Source organism: Pseudophryne corroboree, chromosome 6 (genome assembly GCF_028390025.1).
Source record: "Pseudophryne corroboree isolate aPseCor3 chromosome 6, aPseCor3.hap2, whole genome shotgun sequence".
NCBI lineage: Eukaryota > Metazoa > Chordata > Amphibia > Anura > Myobatrachidae > Pseudophryne > Pseudophryne corroboree.
Window position 1 is genome coordinate 726,908,834 of NC_086449.1, and position 26,794 is coordinate 726,935,627.

The window sequence follows — 26,794 nt, forward strand, 5'->3', positions numbered from 1 at the left end:
GTTTAATACTTATGACCAACCATGTGGCCATCTGGGTGGCCGATCACCATCATGTTGTTATGATGATGGACCTATTTTTATGTGGAGGCCTGGATCTGTAGCTCCATCAGCCACATTATTAAACTGGCCTGAGGTGATCACAGTGACAGAGCAAGATATGAAGAATCTAATAGCAGGAGCTACTCCTGGTTTAAGACCACACTGTCCCTGGTGTCTCACTTAATGGCAGGAACTCCACTGTCCATCTCAAAAGAAATATACCTTGTGTGCAGGTGAGTACAAAGCAGAGCAGGTGAATAGTATACTGTATATCACCAATTAATACCATGTAAAAAGCAAAACACAAAAGCATAGCAATTAACAGGACAGCGGAAGTGATCATAAAGCAGTATAAGAAGGCTTTATGTCCCGTTGGGATGGCGGACTTGGTATTGGACATCCCTCTCCCTCTGGTGGAACAGTCACACATCACATATTATTTAAACTAAAGAAATTGTCATGCACTGTCACTTACTTGGTAAATGTTAAAATCAGCTAGTCTAACTACAAAGGAACTGGACATTAGTTTGGAAATGGACTCCTCTAATGACGTTGTGGGAGAGGTTCCTTTAGCACTGGACTCAGAACCTGTAAACACAAACAATACTGCAATTTAGGAGTGACAGGAATGCACAGCAAATAGAGAAGGTGGTATTCACAGAGAATTGGCGTGAGTGATTAAACAAATACAGCTGAACTGTGAACTTCAGTCTGAACCTAAAGGTGGGTGCACACTTGCTGATAAAGTAAACATCGTCGCTTATTTTGCCATTCCTGAGCGACGTCGTTTACCATATCGATTAGTGTGCCCAACGACGAGCAATGCACGGCCCCATGGGCCATTAACGACCCTCGCTGTCGGCCGTGCATGCAGCTCAATTTGGACTGTCATCCAAAAACTGCATGCACGTCACTGAGCGATATCGTTTACATATTACTCAGAGTGTATGCACTGCCGACGACCACCCTGGCAGGGAAGGGAACACACTAGGCGCCGTCGCTCTAAGAGCACATCCCCTAGTGTGTAGCCGCCCTAAGTCTGCACTGGTTGATATGGAGTTACATATGGAGCTTTTGGTACATATTAGTTACAATATCAATGGTTAATTCCAGTTTTATGAATATATACACTTAACAAATATGCACTGTTTTCTCAAGGGCTTGTCCATCTCACAACAGTCCACCATATTTCTCCGCTGTCTCTGGCTTACAGCCTGTGCTGTAAACTAGAAGAGGTCATCAGTGCAACTGCGAGTGGGAGATTCATACGTAAGGTGCCCATACACTAGACGACCTGTAAGGGATAATTTATCTTTAATGATTTCCCTTGAACTCCCCCGGCGACTCATCGGCAGTCCTTAGCAAACGATATAGTACAATGCACATAAGATATATCTAACATCAAGGAGCATGCTGTCGTTGACTGTAGCCTCACATCTTCCCTGCAGCAGGGAAGATCAGAAGCTCCGACCAGCGGGACTGCACATTGTGATGGTTATCGTTCATGGACACTGAACAATCTGCACGATTTGTATTTCCGATCCATCGAAAACGTTCAAATCGTTCATAATAACGTCTAGTGTAAGGGGACCTTTAGGCTAAAAGAAGGTATCTTCTGATTTGACCAGAGGTTTGGCCAGGCCAATCAGGAGACAAATTATCTACATGCCCTTCTTAGCCACTTGAACGGATAGTATGCTCTGGATCCACAAGCTGGAGTGTCATCCAAAGGTGTATAAAACCTTTGCGTCTAACAAATAGGAGGTCTATTTACTAAGCCTTGGATGGAGATAAAGTGGACGGAGATAAAGCACCAGCCAATCGGCTCCTAACTGTCATTTTTCAAACCCAGCGTGTGACATGGCAGTTAGGAGCCGATTGGCTGGTACTTTATCTCCAGCGACTTTATCTCCATCCAAGGCTTAGTAAACAGACCCCTAGGGGTCTATGTACTAAGCCTTGGAGAGACAAAGTGGGCAGAGATAAAGTACCAGCCAATCAGCTGTGGTACAGGCTGTGTTGGAAAAATGACAGTTAGGAGCTGGTTGGCTGGTACTTATCTCCAGCCATGACATCTAGATGTTTCTTTCTTTCTACAATATTCCCCCAGAAAACAGAGGTCACCAGAGGGCGGGGCATAATAACATGAAGCAGAGAAGTCTGTTCCCAGTGCCCTCACCTGAGTGCCCATACTGCTGGGATACAGGTTTAGACGGAGACCCAGAGCCGTGATCTTTCACCGCTTGTTTCAGCATGTCTACATTACATTTAAACTCCTGAAGCAGCTCCTGTGCCCAGGAACATCTGGTCTTTGTGGCATCCCCGTAGTACATCCAGTGGCTGCAGCTGTCTCCTGTGAACACAGAGCCGTGGCAGATTGTCAGAATGGATAAAGCAGGATTTACTGCATTAGAGACTACACAGGCACACTGGGGATGGCGTTTTCATTGCAAAGTTTAACTCTGTATTTAATGAACTACACAGATTACAATGAACCAATATTTTTTTTGCACTGCATACTCAAAAAACGTAAACCCTGTCTTATTTTGACTGTTTATTAGTTTGATCATTCTATTTAAATTCAGACAGCTTTTGTGTGAAAGCATTTTAGATGGTGTCCAGGGGTGTCACAAACTTTTTGGTTGGGGGGGGGGGGGGCAAGATATAATATAATTTTGGCGTCCTGGCACACCACCTACCAGATGACAGATATATCTATATATCTATCTATACAGGTACACCACCAAATTTCTGGCAACCGATAATCCGGAACCTCTTAATCCAGACAATTTTGCTTTGTCCGGATTAAAAGGGGTTAGGGACGTCTTTTAATCCGGAAAATTTTCTGCGCATGGGCGTAACACGCAATATGTGCAAGTGTCAGTGGGTACAGCTTCCGCAGACAATGCAAGGTGACATGGCAAGCATCTGTGGGGTTATGGCGTCCACTGTAGCATATATTTTACTATTTATTGCTTTAGAAATGTTCTGAAGGTGCAAAATGAGTAAAAAACGATTCCACCCTTAATCTGGCAAAATCAATAATCTGATAATCCGGCACGACACTGGAACCGAGGATGCCGGAAAAACGGTGGTGCATACACAGATATTTATGTAAACAGCAGCATAGGGGACAATATGGGGAATGCAGATAATAGTGTCTTCGAAGAAAAATACAACTTTAAGGGGCCCATTTATTGTTTATTGAGGTTTAGATTCAATAAATAGAATTTCTTATTTCCGCTATTCGGGTAGTAAGAAATTAATTTTCGCCCAGATGTATTAAAAATCACATCCAGGAACAGACGCTCCGATACGAAACCATCCCAGCAATGTATAAACTAAAGTGATTGCATCAGGGATAAGTTTACTTTATGCTGTGGACCTACTGCATATGTGTGAGCATTGACAGGGCATGCACCAATGGCTGATACCGTGGAGGGATCCATACAATCCCTCTCCTGGTAAGTTCTGTGATATGTAGCCCATAGGCTATAATGGCTATGTGGTGGTGTGCAGTTTGTCCACACGTTTTATGATTAGCAGCCACTAACACTGGTTTTACCCATCACTTTGACCATAATTAATTTGATCCTGGACCACCAACCTGTGAGACCCCTACATGTGTCCCGAAGCACCCCACGAGCCTACGCACACAGTTTGGGAACCACTGACTTAATGAATAATTAATATTTTGCCTCTCCTCAAGTTACGCTACGTAAAAAAAAAATGTCATCAGTTTCCAAAGAGATGCCCAGAAAAAAAAAAAAGTACAGATTTTCAGATCACATACGAACCTTCCCTGTGATATGGATAATAGTCCACGGTCAGCTGACTGAACGATAACTGCATTGCGCCTCCAGTAATTCTCCAGTCCAACACTGCAACATAATGGTTCATTTATACGTAATTGCATCATTATGGCCTACAGTACACATAATCATCATCATATTCACAGCTTTGATTGTATCAGATATGTTGACATATAACAAGATCACTGTTGTCAACCTGTCAGTGAGCTGTCACACTTCAAATTAAATGGCTCGGAAACAGGGCAGCAATTCAAATAATACCTGGTTTGAATTCAAATCTTAACAAAATCTTAATTACACAACTGTCTAAACAATTAGCAGAAACAGTGTAAGTAAAAATATAAAGTGTCATATATAACAACAAATATTTGCAGGATATCCTCCGAGAATATCATCTGGATGTTTGTATGTGGTCCACCATTTTAAATTGCGAAAGCAGCTCCCAATGTAATCTACGATCTACACTTTTCAACATTTACAAGGAGAGAGATACGTAGGATCCAGGTCTGAATATCTGGGGGGAAAATAGGGTACCACACACTGCTGCAAATATTGCCCTGACCTGGGGTTCCCAGATCTCATTTAGCACAGGGCCCCCACAAGCCTTAGTCCCGCCCTGCTTAGGATTCCTCACTGAAAATGGGCGCTCACACAAGTGCAGTCTGACAAATACACAGGCACATTAGTGCGGCCATTCTTGAACCGGGAAATAAAATGATCGCTTATTAGCGACCACTTTACATTTACACATTGCAGGGACAGGCTCCTTTTGGCCTGCTCACCACAAATAAACACATGTTAAATGCAAACGCGATTTACACAATTTGTTACTAGTGACTGTATTATGTGTATTACACAAATATGGGCAGGGCAAGGTACGTATAAAATACATGAGTACACATGTAACTGCTTATAGAGACAAAGGTTTCTATTTTTAGACCTATTTACATGCGATGTACTAGAATCAATAACACCAGTAAAATGCATGGATTTAATTCCAGTTTAGTTATGCTGAGGAGCAATTACTACAGCATCAATATTTTATTTATATGGCGCCACAAGGGATCTGCAGTGCCACACAAAAGGAATTTTATATACAAGTAACATTACTGGAGCACAAATATAGACAAGATCACAAATTACACTTATACATAATTACAACCCACAATTTACATAAGTACATAGCGACTACAAAAGGAGGCTTGGGAGGCAAAGTACGGAATGCACATGCGCCAAATTGCGCCGAGCTTCAAAGTGACAGCTATAAATACAGGACCAATGGGTGGATTTGTTTATCTGAGGAAGCCGCTGAATGTTGACAGAAGGTGGAGAAACGCGTTACACTAAACCCTAGTAATCTGGAAGAAGCACTATCCATCTGCCATAATTATTTACAAAGTATCTTTAAACAGTGAGCGTTATGGGTCTTATTCATAGATGGACACAGCCACTGCGTGCCGCGTCCAAAGGGACTGCGCGTACATGACCCTTCTCTATTCAATCACATACCAGAAGGATTCTAATTGACAGTCAATGGGCATCCGTGGGCGGCAATGCAGCATGGGGGGGAAGAGGGCAGGAAACGCAGGCATATCATGGCCATTTTTGGGGTCGGCTGATGACGCAGCTTGTGTTTCCTGTGATAGGAAACACAGTGGCGGTACCCCTGCCTACCTCTATTCGATGTGATTGCAATTTAACTGCAATTGTTTTCGTGGGGCGGCCCCCAGCAAGTGAGTAGAATGATCACTCAACACTGAATAACCCCCTATACTCTGACTGCTTGGGATATTATCACCAAGCAACCAGCAACATTGGTAAGAACAGTAGTTCTATACCCACCCTGGACTGTCACTGTATGAAAGAGGTTTGCACAGGAAGCATTGTATATGACCTGTTGGAGAAATTATTTCCACCAAGCTGCATATTTGGCAACACCACAAGCAGTAAAAAAGTTATTTATTAAGAGATCTGCACACAGTATGATATATTAATAGTGTGTAACGTTTATGCACTGTTATATGAAGCGACTTATAGAATTAATACATATAAAAGGCAGTATAAGTGCTTGTGAATTGGAGAGTAAAAGAGAAGAAAAGGAAACAAAAAGAAAAAAAGAAAAAAAACACAACCAAGTAGTAATAAATGTTTTGGAGAAAAAAAAAAAAAAAGTCCTAAAGTTTGTTTTTTTCCACTTTATTACTCATTGGTTGGTTGTTTTTTCTTTTTCTCTCCAATTCACAAAGGCATATTTTGCCTTTTACACATCATGTTATATTGAGTGCCCTAACAAGTTTGTGGTTGCAAAGACTAACCCTTTAAAATGTAAGGGTTTAACATTACTAATATAAGAGCTTATTAAAAAGACTGGACCAGCACCGCACTAACTGTATGCTACCAGTGTCGAACTGGGACATGAAAGGCCCACGGGGGGATGCAGTAATAGGGGCCCATACTTAGGGGTGTGGTCAGCCTACAAAGGGGGTGTGGCCAACCCCCACCGATGTTTGAAATACACAATAGACTGGTGCAGTGTAATGCAACATATCTACCATGTATAATACAAGTGCACAGTCTGGAACCTGATCCCTAGAGGAATGAGTGGGCCCCCAGGCAGTGGGGCCCACCGGTGGTTTCCCCTGTACCCTTGTGGGCCAGTCCGACCCTGTATGCTACCTTATACAGCCACTATTGGAATAGACAGGTTTGAATTAAGAGCTCTTATTAACGAAATTCAGATAAGCACAGACTAATCTGATCAAACTGAGAGGAACATGTGTTTGCAAATATTTAATTGAGAGCTGTCAGAATCAGAAAATAGCCTGGATGACATGTTAAGATCTCCGCCTACCACTAAAAAAATCTACATCCGTACATTACAGAATGCTCAACTCACCCATGGACCACTCTACTGTACAGTCGGGTATGACACAATGGCTCTCGGACTTCCCGACACCCACCTGTGACATTTTACTGAAAGGGGTCAATCCTATTAGCCATGATGATATCGCAAGTACAAATCATCGCAACAACAACCACACTTTGCAACTGCCCAAATTCGCACAAAAGTACTCGCTGCCCCCTCCAAGAACCTTGGTGCGAATTCAGCCCAAAACCAGCCCACGAAGGGTGCAAGATCAGTTGCTGTTGCTGGCATTTAAATGCCACGGCAACGGCACACTGCACCCTTTCAGCTCTTGTCGATTATTACCCTCTGCTAAATACCATGAAATGTTCATTATATCATTCACAGAGCTTATTATTCACCGAACAGGCAATATTTAGCAGGAATGACCGACTCTGATGAGTGTTGTAAATGTCGTGCCCCAAAGGCAGGCTTATTACACTGCTTTTGGGCCTGCCCAATGCTCCGCAGGTTTTGGCTACAAATTAGAAAAGTAGACTATTGAACATTTGGTAAATTATCTCCCCTTTACATCCGAATGGGCGATTTTTGGGATTACCCCCAACAATCAGAGAATTACAAAAAGATGCAAAAAATTTATCCTAGCTATAAGTGAAGCAGCCGTAAAGCTATTTTACAAACATGGATCCTTCCTAGTCCTCCTGCACTGGCTTTATTTAAATGGAAATTGCACCATCTTTTCCAGATGAACTGGTTGGAGACAACATTACAAAAAGATAAACTAGTTGGGAAATTCTCTGAGTTCCTACATTGCTCCCCTACCCACAAATTACCAAGGCAGGATTAGAAACTCCTTTAAATATACAGAATGGTATGAGACAAGGCTGTTATTGTTGGTCCTTTCTATTGTGTTGAAGACATAGCGCATTGGCGGGTGTGTGTGTGTTGGGGGGAGTGTGTTTGGGCCCTGATCTCCTCGCACACCTAGAGGGGCGATAGCAGTTATTTTATATCCAGTGGTGCAAGTAGAAATTTTTCTTAGTGGTACTGAAAGTATAATGGGCGTGATCACGTTTCATAAGGGGGCGTGGTCACACAAAACTAAGGGAGTGGCTACATGACAAAAGGGGCATGGCCACATTATGCCACACACCGTAATGCCCATTACACATTATGCCACATACCGTAATGCTCATTACACATTATGCCAGACACCGTAATGTTTATTACACATTATGCACACACCGTAACGCCCATTACACATTATGCCAGACACCGTAACACCCATTACACATTATGCCACACACCGTAAAGCCTTACATAATATACTGTACCAAACACTGTAAGGTCTATTACATATTATGCAACACACAGTTATGCCACTGACACCATTTTATTTCCCACACACAAAAATGCCCCTTATAAATTATGACCCACAGCAAGGCGTCTCTTTACGTGCTGCCAGGGGTTTCATGGCAAAAGATCTCTTTCTGAAGCTTCTTCTGGTGGCACCAGCGTTCCCGGCACTTCTGGGTAATGCTATACATTCAGTGGTGTAAGTATACGCCCCCCCCCACACACATAGCATTTTAGTGCCACTTACATGCATAATGCCCCCTGTAGTGCCGCTTACATGCATAATGCTCCCTGCAGTGCTGCTTACACGCATAATGCCCACCTGTAGTGCCGCTTACACACACAATGCCCCCTGCTGTGCTGCTTACATGCATAATGCCCCACTAGTGTCGCTTACACACATAATGCCCCCTGCAGTGCTGCTTACACACATAATGCCTCTAGTAGGACTTAAGGGGGGTACACATGGAGAGATCCGTGCTTAAAATCTAAGCAATCTTGCTAGATTGCTTAGCTTTTAAGCACGGATCTGCCGTGTGTATGCCCCCCAGCGATAGCGATGCGCGGCCCCGCGCATCGCTATCGCCGGTGCTAGATTGAGCCTGCATGCAGGCTCAATCTAGTGGGTCGCTCACTTCACCGTTGTGTGAAGTGAGCGGCCCCCCCGTCTGCTTTCCCCCTCACTCAGCACATCGCGCTGTGCTGAGCGGGGAGAGAGATGTGTGCTGAGCGGTCTGTGTTAGGATCGCTCAGCACACATCTCTCCCTGAGTACCCCCCTTTACCGCCCTACATGCTCATTGCCAGGTGTGTCTTGCTCATTGCCAGGGGTTGCATGCTCATTGTGTACAGAGACCCTGCACCCTGCAGTGCCGGCGGTACTGCGTACCACCCTGCTTTTGAGCACTGTTTATACCACAATGATTTGTGTATGATGACTATAAACTCTTACTGTACAAAATCAATCATCTTTATTACAACTTTACTGTATTAGACTGTTGCATTTATGGATTCTCTTGGAACAAAATGATCTGTATTATGCAATACTCATGTTCTGTGTAAACCCATTATTTTGTTGCATGATGTTTACAGCAACTGTAATATGAAGTGAAGTGATGTTTGAATAAAAACACGTTTAAAAAAAATAATATTTAATTGAGAGCCAAACCACAGTGAATTATAATTGCCATTAATAGTTGTGAACTTGATGTTTAAAATGTTTTTACTATTATGCAATTGCTAATTTTTAATATGTAATAAAATAATATATCTTGTATTAGCTGAGCAGTGCTTTTGTATTTATTCCTCCAGGTTGTATATTTTGACTACAAAAAGAGAGGCGGCCCCACAGTACGTGAAAGACCTAATATTCATTACATACCAAAGGTTTGTTAAAACAGAGTTGCTAAAATTAGACTCAAGAAGAACACACCTGACAAATAGGTGGTAACCAACGGATGACGTAATTCTCTGCTTTGGGGCATCGCTGCGTTCCCAGTACTACTTTCAATGCCAACATTTCTGAAAACATTATTGAATCAACTCCCCAGGAGATGTTTATCGTGAAGGTTCCATAGATTCTTCTGAGCTAATGCTGGTAGATCGCAGTACTCCAAGAGGAGCTTTATTCACTCAGATGGAATTAAGACATGCCCTTGGGGCACTAGTGAAAAGACATTGCTCCAATACACCGACTCTCTCAAACAGAGAACCGCTTTACAGGAGGAGATCATATTAATACTATAGGGAAGGAAGGTTTAGGACCTATACATTCTGGTCTGGGAAAAAAAGTTAGAAGAGTGGACCTGTCACAGTGGAGGCATCTATACACCCTATCAAATCGGCTTCCATGACATGACGGAGACATTGTCTGACTAATATTAATGAGGCCCGACTAATATTCATGATGTACTGGTCCCTAGTGAATTTCACCATTGTCTAGTGACTAGATCGGCTGCACACTCACGAATACTAGTTTAGACCACAATATGGCTTCCTCCACTGTGTGCAATATACTTTAAATGTCACATAGGAATAAGGATCATTAGAACGATGGAAATAGGTCGTCCCATTTTTTACTCCTGTGCAACGCACTGTGCACTGTCTCCATCCCTTTGTTCTGTGCATACATGCTCGGCATTAAGACCTAGAGTCTGCAGGGAGGTGTGAACTCCAACCTGATGTGCTACTGCTCATGTGCATACTGCTTCCATCTTTACAGTGTAAGAGTGTAACAGTACTGCACATGTAGCTCTTGAGGAGAGACACCTATAAACTGCAATACCCTGTGTTTGATACTACTGCTGTTAATCCCTGCATTACCACTATGTTCAGACATTTTCCTGGACCAATCTTGGTATGGACTCTCTGTGTAGCCTAACAGTCACTTTAACATCCGCTGTGCCCCTATTGTGATCACCATGCCAATAGGCTATATATCAACATGGTGTACATGGCAGAACTGAGCTTATGAAATGTAAGAGACACACTTAGCAGTGACTAAATAGGAAATATTTTGGATTTGGAAAATTAATTAGGATAAAGTAGTCAGAATATTAGAAAGAGCTTCAGAAGTCAGCCGAAAATGTTATTTCTGAAGAAAATCCAAACTAGCGAGTGATTCCTTACTCAACGTTTTCCAAACAGACACTGTCCACATCCGAAGTTACATGTATGTAATAGACACAAACTTACAGAAACAAAAAACAAATAGGAGTAGTACAAGATAGAATAAATATAAGTGTTGAAACGTCCAAAACATACTAAATAAAGCAATGGGAAATGCTTTTGGGCACCCACTGCCAAGTTACAAATTATTTTCTGTATGCCACACACATTGTATTCTAAACTCCCAACACAAGTTGCTACATTTCATTTTCATATCTGGAATGTGTATGATTTAGCATAGAATAAACAAGGAGACATGGTGTGATGATTCCCACAATGGGGTAGCTAACCTGGAGGGTTATATTCTTTTCAGGAGAGACAGGCCTATTAAAGAGGGGGTGGTGTATGTCTTTATGTTAAACCATTTCTAAAACCATACTTAAAAGGAGGGAATTTATGAGGGAACTGGAGATATTGTGGAGACATTATGGGTTGAAATTTCTATGGGAAAGAAAAGTACAAAAAAACTTTTAATAGGGACATGATATTAGTGTGACTGAGGAAGCGCAACTCTTGATGCAAATCGAGAAAGCTACAGGGCTGGGGGAGGTCCTAATCATTGGGGTCTTTAATTATCCGGACATAAATTGGGCCAGCGAATCATGTAATACAGCTAGGGGTAAAAGGTTCTAAAATATGCTAAAGGATAACTACTTGTCACAAATAGTCGAGGAACCAACCAGAGTTGGGACTATACTGGACCTGGTACTAACTAACATGGAGATAATAGCGAATACCGCAGTAGGCGAAATCTTGGGTAACAGTGATCATAATATGATCACATTCAACATTAGCATTCAAAAGCAGCAATCTAAGGGTACAACTAAGACTCTTAACTTTAAAAAATCAATTTTTAACATGCTTAAATACGCACTAAAGGACATAGATTGGGGAACTTTGTGTCAGGAGAAGAACACTGCCGAAATGTGGGATGTTTTTAAAACGATGCTAGACAAATATACCCATAAGTGCATACCCTTGGGCAGTAAAAATAAGAGTATTAAATTCAAAGCAATGTGGTTAAACAAAAAAGTAAAGGAAGAAATGGTTAAAAGAGGAGAGCATTCAAAGCTTTCAAATCAGACGGGAAGGTGGAGTCATTCCAGTACTACAAGGAATGTAACAAAAACATGCAAAAAGGAAATCAGAGCAGCTAAAATAGAAAATGAAAAGCAAACCTCTAAGGAGAGTAAAACTAACCCTAAAAAATGCTTTAAGCACATAAATGGTAAGAGGCTAAAAAAAAAAAAAAGAGAGAATATAGGACCATTAAAAAGCGAACTGGGATTACTGATAAATGACAACAAAGAATAAGCTGAAATATTGAACACATTTTTCTCAGTGTTTACTAGAGAGTACCAGATTGTGGGATCAGTGAGTAACAATAACAATAGTATTGATAAAGGCCCATTGCTAATACTTATCTGTCTGAGGAAGTAGTCCGTAAACGATGAAAAAAAAAAATCAACACTAATAAATCTCCTGGTCCAGATGGTCTACATCCTAGGGTTCTGAAATAGCAAGGCCACTGTATCTGATTTTCACTAACTCACTTCAAATCAGGCATGGTACCAAAGGACTGACGTATAGCAGATATAGTCCCAATATTTAAAAAGGGTATTAAACGTCATCCTGGTAACTATAGACCGGTTAGTCTGACATCAATAGTGGGGAATCTATTGGAAAGTATACTATGGTACAGCATACAGGATTACTTGGAGAACTCCCATGCTATTAATAAGAACTAGCATGGTTTTGTGAGAAATAGGTCATGCCAAACTAATTTGATTAGCTTCTATAAGATAGTATGCAACAATCTCGACCAGGGTAATGCAGATGACGTGGTTTATCTAGATTTTGCAAAAACTTTCAACACAGTACCTCACAGGAGGCTGACTTTCAAATTAAGGGAGCTCGGTATAGGAGACACTATTTGTACATGGGTGAGTAATTGGCTTGATAACAGGGAACAGCGAGTGGTGATTAATGGGATTTATTCTACCTGGTCTAAAGTAATTAGTGGAATACCGCAGGGTTCTGTGCTGGGGCCACTATTGTTTAATATATTTATTAATGATTTAGAAGAAGGACTAGAAAGCACATTGTCAATTTTTGCAGATGATACTAAAATATGTAGGGTAATCAAGTCAGATGTGGAGTCTCTTCAGAGTGATTTATTTAAACTGGAAGTTTGGGCAATGAAATGGCGTATGAGGTTTCATGTGGAAAAATGTAAAGTTATGCACTTTGGGACTAAGAATAAACATGCAAGCTACCAATTAAATGGGGGAAAAATAGGGGAAACTATTAGAAAAGTATTTGGGGGTGCTCATTTGATAGTAGATTTAGCAGCAACACACAATGTCAAAATGCAGCAACAAAGGCAAATAAGATGTTAACATGCATTAAAAAGGAGAATTGAGACAAGGGATGAGAGCGTAATCCTGCCACTGTAGAAATCATTGGTACGGCCACGTCTTGAGTATTGTGTACAGTTCTGGGCACCACAGTATAAGAGAGAAATTAGAACTTGAAAAGGTTCAGAGGCGAGCTACCAAATTGATTAAGGGGTTGGAGACACTGGACTATGAGGAGAGGCTTTCTAGGTTAGATATGTTTACACTAGAAATGAGACGACTAAGAGGAAATATGATTAATCTTTACAAATATATAAAGGGGCACAATGCTGAGCTATCATGTGAGTTATTTACTAAGAGACCTCTACACAAACCGCGCGGACACTCGTTAAGGCTTGAGGAGAAGAAATTTCGTACTCCGCGCAGGAAGGGATTCTTCACTGTAAGGGCAATATGAATATGGAATACACTGCCAGAGAAGGTTGTAATGGCGGACTCAATGAGTTTAAAAATGGGTTAGACAAATTTCTAACGGGAAAAGCTATACGAGGATATAGCCTTTAATCTAAATAGATTAGGGAATACAATATAATTCTGGTGGAACTCTATGGACTATCATCTTTTTTCAACCTCACCGACAATGTTACTATGTAAGAATATTCAAGAGGAACTAAAGCCACTTCTCACCTTTCTCCTTCGAGTGAATGTCATCACAAATGTGCAGATCCAGGTGGGAGATAATCAGGTGATATGAGGTTTCCTTCACGTCAAAGTCTCCGAAAAGCTTCAAGATAGCATGGTTCTGCTCAGCGGTGGTGGAGGTTTGCTGGGTTTTCGTCTGTTGGGAACTGGAAGGAGGTGTCCAGCTCTGGGGAAATGAACAGAACACTCAACACTTGCGCCAAAATTACAGTAAACATCTAAAAGCTTAATATGCAAGCAACCAAAGCAGCTTGTTTCTGAGTCGGTGGAATGTGGGAAAACCACTCTAATTGGTAGATTGTGTATGGATTCCTTTTATTCATTTGCATCACACATCAGGGCTTTTATCTTTTGCCCATTATATCACATCATAGAAGACTTAGGATAATACAATTTTAAAGTATGGACTTCGCTTGAATTTGTTTTAAATAAACAGTTGCTGTGGCCATGTTTTTTTCTTCTTCTACTAACAGGTACTTTTATGGAACTACATGTTCTTGACAACTACCAGGGCATGCTGGCATTTTTAGTTCCACAGCCATTGTGTCATGCTCCAGTAGCCACTGACACTTGTAGTCTAACAAGTTATTTCATATAAATTGCATTTCTTTCCCCAAATGCTAAAGTGGCAGATGCCATACATTCTAAGCTGCACTAATGGCTGACAAATCTGTATCCTCCCCATTCTAATGAATGTCGTTGGCCTTTGGGAATCTAGGAAAGAAGGGATGAGAGAAGTGTAATAAATGGAAAAGGAAAGGAAGAAAAAGACAACTTGTCAGAATAGTAATAACATGAATACATAATAATAGTACTGAATCAGAAACTAAAAGTTCACAGTGACAGGTAACAAATTGACTCAGAAAAAGATACCATGGAAGGAGGAATACAAGCTGGAATCTGCTCACCTGCGTTGGTTCTGCGGTGGCCACCATACTCTTCCTCTGTTCTGTGGACTTTTCTATGACTTCACTGAGAGATTTCGCATATTGGACCATGGCCTTCAATTGCGAGTCAGTCAGAACCCACAACAAATCGTCCAATATCAGAACAAGCTTGGATGCCACCACATTACAGTCTTTTAGCTGTTGAGACATGTAGGAGGACCATTAGACTGTACTTTGAAGAATCACTATTTATAGTCTATTTAAGCAAAGGGGATAAAAAAATAAATCTTCTACTGGGAGAAAAGTGCTATATCAAAATCTATTCATATTACTAAGTAAAGAAAGAGCAATCCCTTAGGCTAGTTATAATTGGCCTGTAGGCTTAGGATGGATAGTAAAGTAGCCATTAATGGGCAAGTCCACTTTGGGACAAGTTCCACCCAATATAGTGACCTACTGTACCATGTTTAGCTATTTGGAGAGGAAGATGTTCTCCTCTCTGGGTGCCCCTTATTACCAAAAGCCTATAGCCCTGTGTGCTGACTGCTCTGTTGACTGGCTAATACTTGCAGAGAGAGAGAGATGGGGAAGCAGGGAGGGAGGAGATAGAAGGGACAGAAGGGAGAGAGGGAGTAGGGGTAGGAGAGAGAGGGGGAGATAGGAGAGACAGAAGGGAGAGAGAGACAGAGAAAGAGAGAGAGCGAGCATGTGTGAGAGAGAAATGTATGGCTATGGATTTGATCAATAATGGCAGCTCTCGGCCACTTTGTGTAAATAGTGTCTAAATAGTCTACCGTAAATAGTGTATGTTTAAGTAGCATGGTATTCCAAAAATGTTTTGCAGCTTAGGAATGAATTAGCACATTAAATGCCGTACCTCAAAAACAGTCATAGGAAATGCTTTCAATACTCAAAAATAGCTTATTATAGGAGGGCAAAAAAGGGGGTTTAACCAAGGTTAAAATCAGGCGAAGAGTATCCAGAGGATTCCTATTCTCCAGCGGTAACCATTGTGGTAACGATCACCATCAGGACTGTGCCATCAGCCCTATCTTCTATTTCCACCATATTCATCTGTAGTCCACATGAAATAAGGAACGGACACATTATATCAGTAGCCCCTTTTTGGTGATTCTGGTTGTTGCATATTTTATTCCATTTTAACCATTTCTTTGAATCAATACTTGTTTGTATTTTTTATTAAATGACCCCTTTTTTTCCCACCTTCAGTCCATTCATCTCCATGTGTTTCAATCAATTCTATTGTTTTAATTTACTCATATCCAATTTATTGATTGTTTAGCTCTGCTAATTCGTTTGGTGTATATTATAGGAGGGCATCTTTACTAGTGTCTCTGTGTTTCACCATCATGGATTGCTTAACATTCCATTAAGTTATGTTGCATGACAAGAGGACAGGGCTTTTCAGTAGGGCAAAGATGCATGGAAGAAATGCTTCCAATCCATCTTTAAGTTCAGCTAGTAATTCTGGGCCTGATCTAGAGATGGACGCAGTTTACACAGAAGATGCGTCTTTGGATGTAGCTGCTGTGCGTAAATATGCAAATGCTGCAGGATGCGTTGTGTGTACCGGTAAATAGAAGCCTCCTGCTGGCTTCTCTGATCCGCTGCTGTGTCGGTCACTCTAAGGTGACTCAGGATGGCCGGCGGTTTCCCACTCTTGGTGCCAATGAAGGTGCGTCTTTGTACGGAGCTGCTGTGTGAATGTGTGGTCTTCAGTATGCCGACTGTCGGGATCCCAGCGCACAGTATACCCGCGCCGGAATCCCGACAGCCACCATACCGACACTTTCTCCCTCGTGGAACCCCCTGGAGGGAGAATAAAATAGCGTGGCGAGCGCAGCGAGCCCGCAAGGGGCTCATTTGCGCTCGCCACGCTGTCGGTATGCCGGCGGTCGGGCTCCCGGCGCCGGTATGCTGGTCGCCGGGAGCCCGGCCGCCGGCATACCATACTACAACCGTGTGAACATGCTAATGCTGCAGGAGGCATCGTTGTGTAAGTAGGCACCGCCTGCCGGCTTCTGTGATCTGCTGCTGTATCTGCAAAAACTTCATCCATCTTGGTAACCCTTGGGTTGCTCAGGATGACTGGGGCATTCATGCTGCCATTGGAAGACGCAGACCCAGGCTTGGCACAAATACAAAACACAAACGATCCCATTATGTAAAACACTCACAGTTGCCATCTGTCCTGCCCCCAAATGGGCACAGCATATCACGCTGCTGCTTCAGGGCACTGCAAGAGGCACATGTGCAGTACTGATCCTGAGCATGCGCAGATCTTTCACCATCAGTGTTGTACGTACAACACTGAATCAGGCCCACAATCTCTTTCTATGTTGCTAATAAACACCTCGCTATCTGTATAATCCAGAATTTAACAGCTTGTCAGACAAATCTCTGCATTGTACGTGGCAACAATTGTTCATGTTTTGGAACAAATCATTGCCTTATATATGCACGATGAGATGAGAGGTATGCCATCAGATTTCCTGAACACTAGTTAAATTATAGACGCCTCAAAGCACTTTGTATTAACCTATTCAAACTTACCAGCAGTTTCCTCCATCATATAGGCAGATTCAGGTGCTTAAACCAAAGTGACATCAATTATATCGAATGATGTGCACATGTTATTAAGCTACAAGTTTCTCCTTTCTAAGTACAAATGGAAAAGTATTTACATAAATCTGCATTTCTTTATGTCCCTCAGCCATTTCTCTAGATCATCTTTTAGTTACCAAACAGACTACCGTGTTTTCTATTTGTACGTGTGATTACGTCCCTGTACTTTAACATCTGAAATGCTCTGTTTAGTTCCTTTATTGCCTTTACTTTCTAGAACTCGTTAACATGACGCCCTGTGAGTCTATACCCTCTCACTGTCTGCCGATGGTTACTGTCTCTCCAGCATGACCTTTAAAGGTTCTTACTATTCCCAGGGAACGCTTATTATACCCAGGGAGCTCTTACTATTCCCAGGGGGTCCATGCCCACTTACAGTCTACCGGTGGCTACTGTCTCTCAAGCCTGGTCTGTAGAGGCTCTTACAATCCCAAGGAGCTCTAACTATTCCCAGCTAGTCCATGCCCCCTCACAATCTGCCAGTGGCTACTGTGTCTCCAGCATGACCTTTAGAGGAGGCTCTTACAACTCCCAGGGAGCGCTCACTGGTCTGGCGAGTCTGCACAGGTAGCTTCCCATATAAAGTGGACTAGTCTTTGAAGCCCCTTGCATTTGTATTTAAATGAATTTCATTTCGATCTGTTATACGTGACAAACTACAATCTATCACAACTATATTAGGGTCATATGGCCACTGCAAAACAACCTAGCTCTGACAGCAACATATTACCTTCCCACATGCTTGGTTTTATAGAAGATTCTCCATCTAGACCCATCCTGTCCTCGCTTCTATGGTTGCAGTCCTTACTAAACATGCTATGGCCTTCTATATCCCCCACCTACACCCAAGTGTTATATAAATAACTGCTCCCTCCCCCAATACATTCAAGCGCTGTCCTATAACCATAGAACAATCCGCAGCACTAGGACAGTAATGACTCCCGGTGCAGAGCCTAGCAGAAACAAAAACACACAAAAAAAAAAGGAGACATGTGGGGAACTTGCTGCTCCACTACTGCCAGTGAGATACAGGCTGCCCAACAATGATATAACCTATACAGTGGTATTTGTGACCCTTCAAAAATGCCCTAAACCCCCCTCTAATCTTACATGTCATTTACTGATCTATTCACAAGAAGCCAGGCTCACCATAGAGACCTTGGAGAATACCACAACGATGATGAGACCAGACAAGGCAACAAGAACTGAATAGCACAACATACAGACCGCAGAAAGCAGGGAGCCAATCTCACAAAACCAGAGCTCAACATCCTGGCATGGGTGCCATAAGGAAGATGGGGCACTCCTGGCTGAGAGATATTTTGCTTGTCTCTTATTTTCTATCAGTGCATGGGTGCAGCATAAGTGTCTGTGACTCAGGCCCGGTACTCACACTGTGCTCCAAGCCTAGGAACATAGCTACTTGCTCCTATTAGCTAAAAAGATTATTCTAGACCTGTGGGAATTGTAATGCTATAAAATGGTCAAGCCCTGTGAACAACTGCTGCAGTACCACTTGTGGCCAATAAACGGCACCAGAGGGTCAGGGCAACATTTTTTTGCTTATTTATTATTTGGAAACACCTATAGCAAGTTGTATTTTATGGCAAGATAGAGGTTGTTTTTATGTAGCATAGTGTTTTTGTTTAAGTGCTAAAGTAGATTTACCTCCAAAATGATCCTGTGCTTGCCCTGGTAGCCTTTGTTAGAAAAACACAGCTACACTGTACAGCATCATTTTGAATAATTTTCTTCTGTATAGTAGCACCTTACGCAGAAAACTAGCATAGTTATTTCTCATCTACCTACGTATTGGGGGTAATTCAGACCCAATTGCTATGGTGCGTTTTTTGCAGGGGGAGGGGGTGATCGCATGTGCAGAGAGCTGCACAAACAAAAAGTTTGTGCAGTCTCTGCACAGCCCAGGACTTACTCAGCCGCTGCGATAATTGGAGCTGATGTCAGAAACCCTCCTTCCAAACGTCTGGATACTCCTCTAAAATGGTCAGTTGCCACCCACAAACGGCCTCTTCCTCTCAGTCACCTTGCGATCGCCCATGCGATCACTTTGTTCGCACCATCCCGCCGCATACACATGCGCAGTTCAGACCCGATAACCCGATGTGGAAAACGCACAGCAGCGATCGGGTCTGAATTAGCCCATTGTACTGTACGGTGGATACTAAATTCATTATGCTGCTTTTTTCTATCATTGTAAACAGCTTCAAAGTGAGGAGGAAGACAGATGGCGGAGCCAGAAGACAGAGATTCCGAGCCTCTGAGTGATAAGGAACATTCACACTCACTCTTCTCTTCAGCGTGATTCGGATTTTGGACTGGTTGGTGATCAATCGGACAGGAGCGCTCATTATTTCGTGGTCGCAACTCTGAATGGCATCTGCTTCTATCCGGATCATCTGCCAATTTATCTCTTTAAACGTCAATACCTAAAATATAAAAATAATTAAAAAAAAAATATAATAATAATAATAATAATAATAATTGAAAAAGTAAAACCTGATTGGTCCTGGTCCTGATGTTTATAATCAGATTAAGATGTTTTAGTCCTATTCCAATCTAGGCATAGTTTAATATGAACATGTCTGCGTGACATAACTTGTTTGTACATATTACACTATTGGTGAGCCTGCTCTGTATGTGATCTGTCGTACTGAGAAGCTCATTGGAAGGGTTAGGCTGCGGGGAGGGGGGTTAGGGATAGGCACCACCGGGGAGGGTTCGGGTTAGGTTGCAGAGGGGTAAAGCCATTAGGATCAGGCTGCGGTTAAGAAGCGTAAGGGAGGTTAGGGATTACGGGTAGCATAGTTACTTAATAGGTGTCAGGATCCTAAGCATTGGGTTGCCACTGTCTGTACTCTGACTGCCAGCATCCCAAGTGCCGGGATCTCGATACATGCCATCAGTATGCACCTGCACCTCCCTATACATGATGTAAAAGATCCTAATACACCAAATCCTCTACTATTTACATCTCCGACATTATCTGCTTTTTCACACTACCACCCGCTTCACTCCACAAACGAATGCCACCTCTCCTCCCAGCTGATTATTTCCTCCCACTCCTGCCTCCAAGATTTTGCCCGTGCTGCTTCCGTGCCACTGGAACTCTCCCCCTCTCCCCATCAGACTCTCCACCTCTCTACAATACTTCCAACGGCTTCTCAAGACCCACATTTTTTTTGTAAAGCCTCCCAGCTCTCATCCTAACCCACTACTCCATGCTTCTTGCTCACTATCTCTTCATTCTGTGTCGGCCCCATTGTCTGTCCCTCCCCTGTAGAATGTATGCTCTCAGGAACAGGGCCCCCTTCCCTTATGTACCTTTCCCTCCTTCACTTCTACTATTGTCTCCTCCCTACTGCCAACAATGGCACCAAACCTTTGGGTTCTGCCGCCACACTGCTTATTTACATATTATGACTGCTGATGCAGAAATGCTTATAAACCTTGTAGTTCATGTTCTGCAACATAAGTCACTTTTTTCTTGTTTTGCTCATACTGTTTTTGTTTATGTACTTTGTAAGGTGATATGAACCCCTTGTGGCGCTACATAAATAAAGGAATACGATGATGATGGACGACGACGACGACGACGACGACGACGACGACGTCTGGAAACAGGGTGCACCTACGCTTCTGTCCAACTCTTCATAGCCTGCAGTCAGGGTCGGACTGCCTATCTGGCACTTCTGGCAAATGCCAGAAGGGCCGATGGGCCAGTCCGCTCCTCAGAGATAAGTGGAAGTTTACCCTTCGACCCAAGATGGTATGGGTACATTTCATTTGAACTAGGATCGGAGAATAGTCTGAACATTGTGAATTTTCAACCAAGTGTCTCCATTTAGATAAGGTCTCATTTAGAATATATACTGGTGGTGTTTGGTTAAAAATAAATAGCTCCCTATATAGAATGATGGTCTGTTTCTTAGACCATGAAAACACAGAATGGGACGTGTACCTATAAACAATGTGGTAAATCAGGTACACCTTCTCACAAAGAAATGCGGACATTCTTTTCCTTCATCATAAATGGCCTCAGGAGTTACAATTTGCTATATTATCTTATTAATATACAGGTTGAGTATCCCTTATCCAAAATGCTTGGGACCAGAGGTATTTTGGATATGGGATTTTTCCGTATTTTGGAATAATTGCATACCATAATGAGATATCATGGTGATGGGACCTAAATCTAAGCACAGAATGCATTTATGTTTCATATACACCTTATACACACAGCCTGAAGGTCATTTTAGCCAATATTTTTTATAACTTTGTGCATTAAACAAAGTGTGTCTACATTCACACAATTCATTTATGTTTCCTATACACCTTATACACACAGCCTGAAGGACATTTAATACAATATTTTTAATAACTTTGTGTATTAAACAAAGTTTGTGTACATTGGCCATCAAAAAACAAAGGTTTCACTATCTCACTCTCAGTCAAAAAAGTCCGTATTTCGGAATATCCCGTATTTCGGAATATTTGGATATGGGATACTCAACCTGTACTACTAGTAAAAGCAGTGTTCAAGCTCAGTCGTTTTAATCTGGATTTAAGCTATATAAAAAGGACGATTATACTCAATTTAGGGCGGTAATTTACAGCAGCTAATGGATTCTCCGGGGGCTATCCAATTAGCCCTGATACCCAGCACTAAATAAGGGATTTTGGGCATGTAAAATATAATCCCCGATAACCAGCTCTCAGAGCTGCAATTACACATAGGATTGGGAATTTATCCCCATGTGTTATCGCACGAATACTGGTAATTTTTTCAGCCCAAAAAAACCCCAAACGTCTTTCTCCTGGTTTGTATACCTCTCCACGCTGGGGGTCTTGTATTCGAGTAAACCGCAAGTCGCCATGCTGCCAATTAGCATTCACGCTGTATATTCTTAGCTGGGACAGTTCAAACGAAGCATTGAATGCCTTTGCCCGTATACGGATGATGATGGAGTTTACAGATAGGGAGATTCCTTCCACTACTTTCTCAGCAAATCCGTAATCACTGCAAAAACAAATAAAATACTTAAGAGTTATTTACCAACACTGCATTTATTTGCAATAACCCATAGCAAACATTTGTATTGTTTAACTCAGTGGTTCTTAAACTGTGTGCTGTGGCACCCTTGGGCGCCTCGGGACACTTGCAGGGGTGCCATGGATTGGTGGTCCAGGATCCATTATTTATGGTCAATGTAATAGGCAAAACCAGCGCTGGTGGCTGCCAAACATAACATATGTGGACAAACAGAAACAAATCCTGTCCCTCACCACACAACGGACCCTAAGGATGACGGGTATCGGTCATTAGGTCGACCCCTATTGGTCGATATGCATTAGGTCAACATGGTCACTAGGTCGGCATGAACAAGGTCGACATGGAAAAAGGTGGACATGAGTTTTTGGTTTTTTTTTACTGTTTTTGGTGTCGTTTTCTTCGTAAAGTGACGGGGAACCCAAATTAGTACACCGTGTCCCATCGCATGGCTCGCTAGCTTCGGGCAAGGTGCCGCGCTGCGCTTGGCACAGGTTACTATTCCCAATCGTAGTCCGCGTGGATTGTAAAGTATGAAAAAGTTTAAAAAAAAAAAAAAAGTGAAAACTCATGTCGACATTTTTCCATATCGACCTTGTTCATGTCGACCTAGTGACCATGTCGACCAATAGTGGTCGACCTAATGACTGTCGACCAACGTGCGGTCGACCTAATGACCGTATCCCAGGATGACATATGAACACTATTTACTACATTTTTCTTTCTACATTTCTCAGTAAGAAATACCCCTCTTCCACTAGCTAATTTAAACATGGGGGAATGAGCGGGGGCGCGCATTTACCAGTGTTTTTCCCTAGTGAAAACGGGTCCCCCGGCAAATTCCCGGATCAAGTGATCCGAGAATCCTACCCTGGTAGCTAGCCGGGTTGAACACGTGTTCAACCCGGCTAGCTGTCTAGTGTGAACGGGAGCCGTGTCGAGGCGACACGGCTCCCATTCACAGTGCATAGGGAGGGCGGCGCTGGGAGATCATGTGATCTCCCAGCGCCGCTCCTGCCGCGTCACTAGCGCGTCACCAACCCGGCAATTGCCGGGTTGGTGAGCGCTGTCTGCAGGGGACTGTAGCACGGGTCGCAGCCGTGTCAGACGACACGGCTGCGACCTGTGCTACGCTAGTGGAAAATGGGTAAACTTTTGGCCTAGGGGGCAGTGAAAAAAATTCTGATAATTTAGGATGCCGTGATTCAAAAGAGTTTGAGAACCACTGGTTTAACTAAATAAACAGGTAACTCCGGATTGGCTGCTATGGTTTAGTGCAAATTTGCAACTAATCACACAGTGCGTAAGTAGCCACCCTTACATTACAGTTAGAAGCAGTTATATAACAACTACGATGATATTACAGGGTTGAGTATCCCTTATCCAAAATCCCACATTTTTGGGACCCCTACTGAGATAATGACACCTATATTATATAGTATGTGTATATATAGATATATTATATAATATATAAATATATGTGTCATTATCTCAGTAGGGGAACCAAAAATGTGGGATTTTGAATTTTGGATAAGGGATACTCAACCCTGTATAATGTTTCTATTGCATCAGTATTGAGCTGTAAGACTGACGGTTGTAATATGTTAACGGAGTTCAACCAACAACTATTAAACAAATGTTGAATATTTTTTTTTTTTTTTTGCCAGAGAGAGGTTTATATGCTGAAGGGCAGCATATAAACCTCTCTCTGGCAAAAAAAAAAAATAGGATTTTGGTACTTACCAGGTAAATCCTTTTCTTTGAATACATAGGGGGCACTGGAGTACTCTTGGGATATGGACGGCTTCCGCAGGAACAGGGCACTGAATATTTAAATTTAGAACTCTCCACCCCTCCATATCCCAGAGTACCTCAGTGTTTTTTACTGAGCCGAACAGGAGCTAGAGAGGTTGACAATGGAGAATTACATATAACATAACGGACAACAATAAAGTTGACACATAACGTTACTGACAACTAAACAGTTGACACCATAACCAGCACTTGATAATTTGAACCAGTCGGTGAGAGTGTGTTACCATAAGATCCCCTGAACTTACCACAAACCAGGTAAAACTGCTCTGGGTGGGCGTCCAGTGCCCCCTATGGATTCAAAGAAAAGGATTTACCTGGTAAGTACCAAAATCCTATTTTCTTTTTCATCCACTAGGGGTCACTGGAGTACTCTTGGGACGTACCAAAGCTTCCCCCGTGGGCGGGAGAGCTGTTTGGCACCTGTAACACTAGGCGGCCAAAGCTAGATGCTGATGCCGCAAACGTATGAAACTGTTAAAAGCGCACAAACGTGTGCACTGAAGACCATGTAGCCGCACGGCAAAGCTGCGTCGTAGAAGCTCCACGACCAGCTGCCCATGAAGTTCCCACAGAATGTGTGGAATGAGCGGTTACTGATGTAGGCGGCTGTAACCTAGCATGAAGGTAAGCCTGACGTATGGTCAGTTTTATCCATCTGGATAAGGTCAGCTTAGAAGCTGGCCAACCCATCTTGGCAGCATCATAGAGAACAAACAACGTATCCGTCTTACGAACAGTTCGGGATACATAAACGCGCAGTGCGCGTACCACATCTAAAGTTCCTGAATCTCCTGTTAACACAGGAACTACTATTGGTTGATTGATGTGAAAAGATGACACTACCATTGGTAAGAAAGCGGGATTCATCCAAAGTTCCGCTGTGTCATCATGAAACACCAAATACGGTGGCTTGCAGGACAAGGCACCCAAGTCTGAAACACGCCTTGCCTAAGCTAAGGCTAGGAGCAAAATTGTTTTCCAAGTGAGAAACTTAATATCCACTTGTTGTAAGGGTTCAAAATATGAAGACTGTAAGAAATCTAAAACCAGATTCAAGTCCCATGGCGCTGTAGGTGGAATGAATGGAGGCTGTACTCTTAGGACACCTTTGCAGAAAAGTGTGTACAGACGGCAATAGAGCCAATCGTCTTTGAAAGTAAATTGACAAAGCAGATACCTGCACTTTTAGTGTAGATAAACGCAGTCCTCCATCTAACCATGTCTGTAGAAATAACAAAAGACGGAATAACTTGAAAGATGATGTCTGAAACTTCCGAGCTTCACACCAACCTATATAGGCACGCCAAATACTGTAATAATGAGCTGCCGTAACCGGCTTCCTAGCTCATAACATGGTTGGTATAACCGAATCTGGAATGCCCTCTCTTCTTAAGAGGGCGGTCTCAACAGCCACCCCGTCAAACGCAGCCGCGCTAAATCGGGGTAAAGGAACGGACCCTGTTGTAACCGGGCCGGACGTAGTGGGAGCGGCCAAGGATCGTCTGCGAGTAGTCCGCGGAGATCCGAGAACCAAGCTCTCCGAGGCCAATGAGGCGCCACTAGTATGACTGTGACGGACTCTCTTTTGATTCGTTTTAGCAACAGAGGGAGCAGCGGAAACGGTGGAACCAGATACACGAGGTTGTGAGGCCACGCGATTGTGAGAGCATCCACCGCCACTGCCTTTGGATCTCGCATTCTGGACACATACTGGGGCGTTTGGTGATTGTGGCGAGATGCCATCAGGTCCACTTGAGGGTAACCCCACCTCTGGACCAACATGTGAAACACCTCTGGATTCAATGCCCATTCTCCTGGATGAAAATCCTGACGGCTGAGATAATCCGCCTCCCAGTTGTCCACTTCCGGAATGAAGACTGCCGACAATATCACTTGGTGATGCACGGCCCAATCGAGGATTCGAGCTACTTCCCGCATTGCCATGCGGCTTCTCTTTCCTCCTTGTTTGTAGATATACGCGACTACCGTCGCGTTGCCTGACTGCACCTGGACAGGCTGAGACCGAAGTATGTGCACTGCTTGTCGCAGCGCATTGTAAATTGCCCGGAGTTCCAGGACATTTATAGACAGCAATCTTTCGTGATCCGCCCAGAGACCCTGGAGCTGATAATTTTGAACTACAGCTCCCCAACCTCTGAGACTCGCGTCCGTCGTTAGAATTATCCAAATCCAGGCGCCGAACCGTTTCCCTGCGGTTAGATTGTGTACTTTGAGCCACCAGAGTAGAGAGACTCTGGCCCATGGCGACAACCGCACCCTGTGGTGAATCTGCAGATGCGAGCCCGACCACTGTGCACGCACATCCAGTTGAAAAGGACGTGAGTGAAATCTTCCGAACTGAAGCGCCTCGAAAGCCGCCACCATGGTGCCTAAGAGGCGAATGCACAAATGTACCGAGACTGTGCATGGCTTGAGCACTAATCCTACCAGATGACGAATGATCTGTACTTTGTTCTGGTAGGTAAATTCTCTGATTTACCGCATGGAGGATCATACCTAGGAATTGCAGTCGTTGAGACGGAATCAGATGTGATTTCTTTAAGTTGACAATCCAACCGT

General features: G+C 42.9%; 2 protein-coding genes across 2 annotated transcripts in view; one reads left to right on the plus strand and one right to left on the minus strand.

Annotated features, from left to right (window-relative positions):
• The window catches only part of LOC134933318 (putative uncharacterized protein DDB_G0290521), a 147,450-nt gene extending 133,660 nt beyond the window's left edge, over nt 1-13,790 (plus strand). Inside the window, exon 2 of the transcript XR_010179672.1 lies at nt 9,384-13,790. The gene's annotated coding sequence lies outside the window, so the exon portion shown is untranslated. The remainder of the gene's footprint in view (nt 1-9,383) is intronic.
• Nucleotides 1-26,794, minus strand: part of BLTP3B (bridge-like lipid transfer protein family member 3B) — a 207,656-nt gene that overhangs the window by 70,441 nt on the left and 110,421 nt on the right. The window contains exons 5-11 of the mRNA XM_063928423.1: nt 22,180-22,369; nt 19,638-19,778; nt 14,707-14,883; nt 13,784-13,964; nt 3,837-3,920; nt 2,219-2,392; nt 515-627 (exon numbers count right to left, since the gene is read on the minus strand). Coding sequence (XP_063784493.1) covers nt 515-627; nt 2,219-2,392; nt 3,837-3,920; nt 13,784-13,964; nt 14,707-14,883; nt 19,638-19,778; nt 22,180-22,369 — 1,060 coding nt within the window. The remainder of the gene's footprint in view (nt 1-514; nt 628-2,218; nt 2,393-3,836; nt 3,921-13,783; nt 13,965-14,706; nt 14,884-19,637; nt 19,779-22,179; nt 22,370-26,794) is intronic.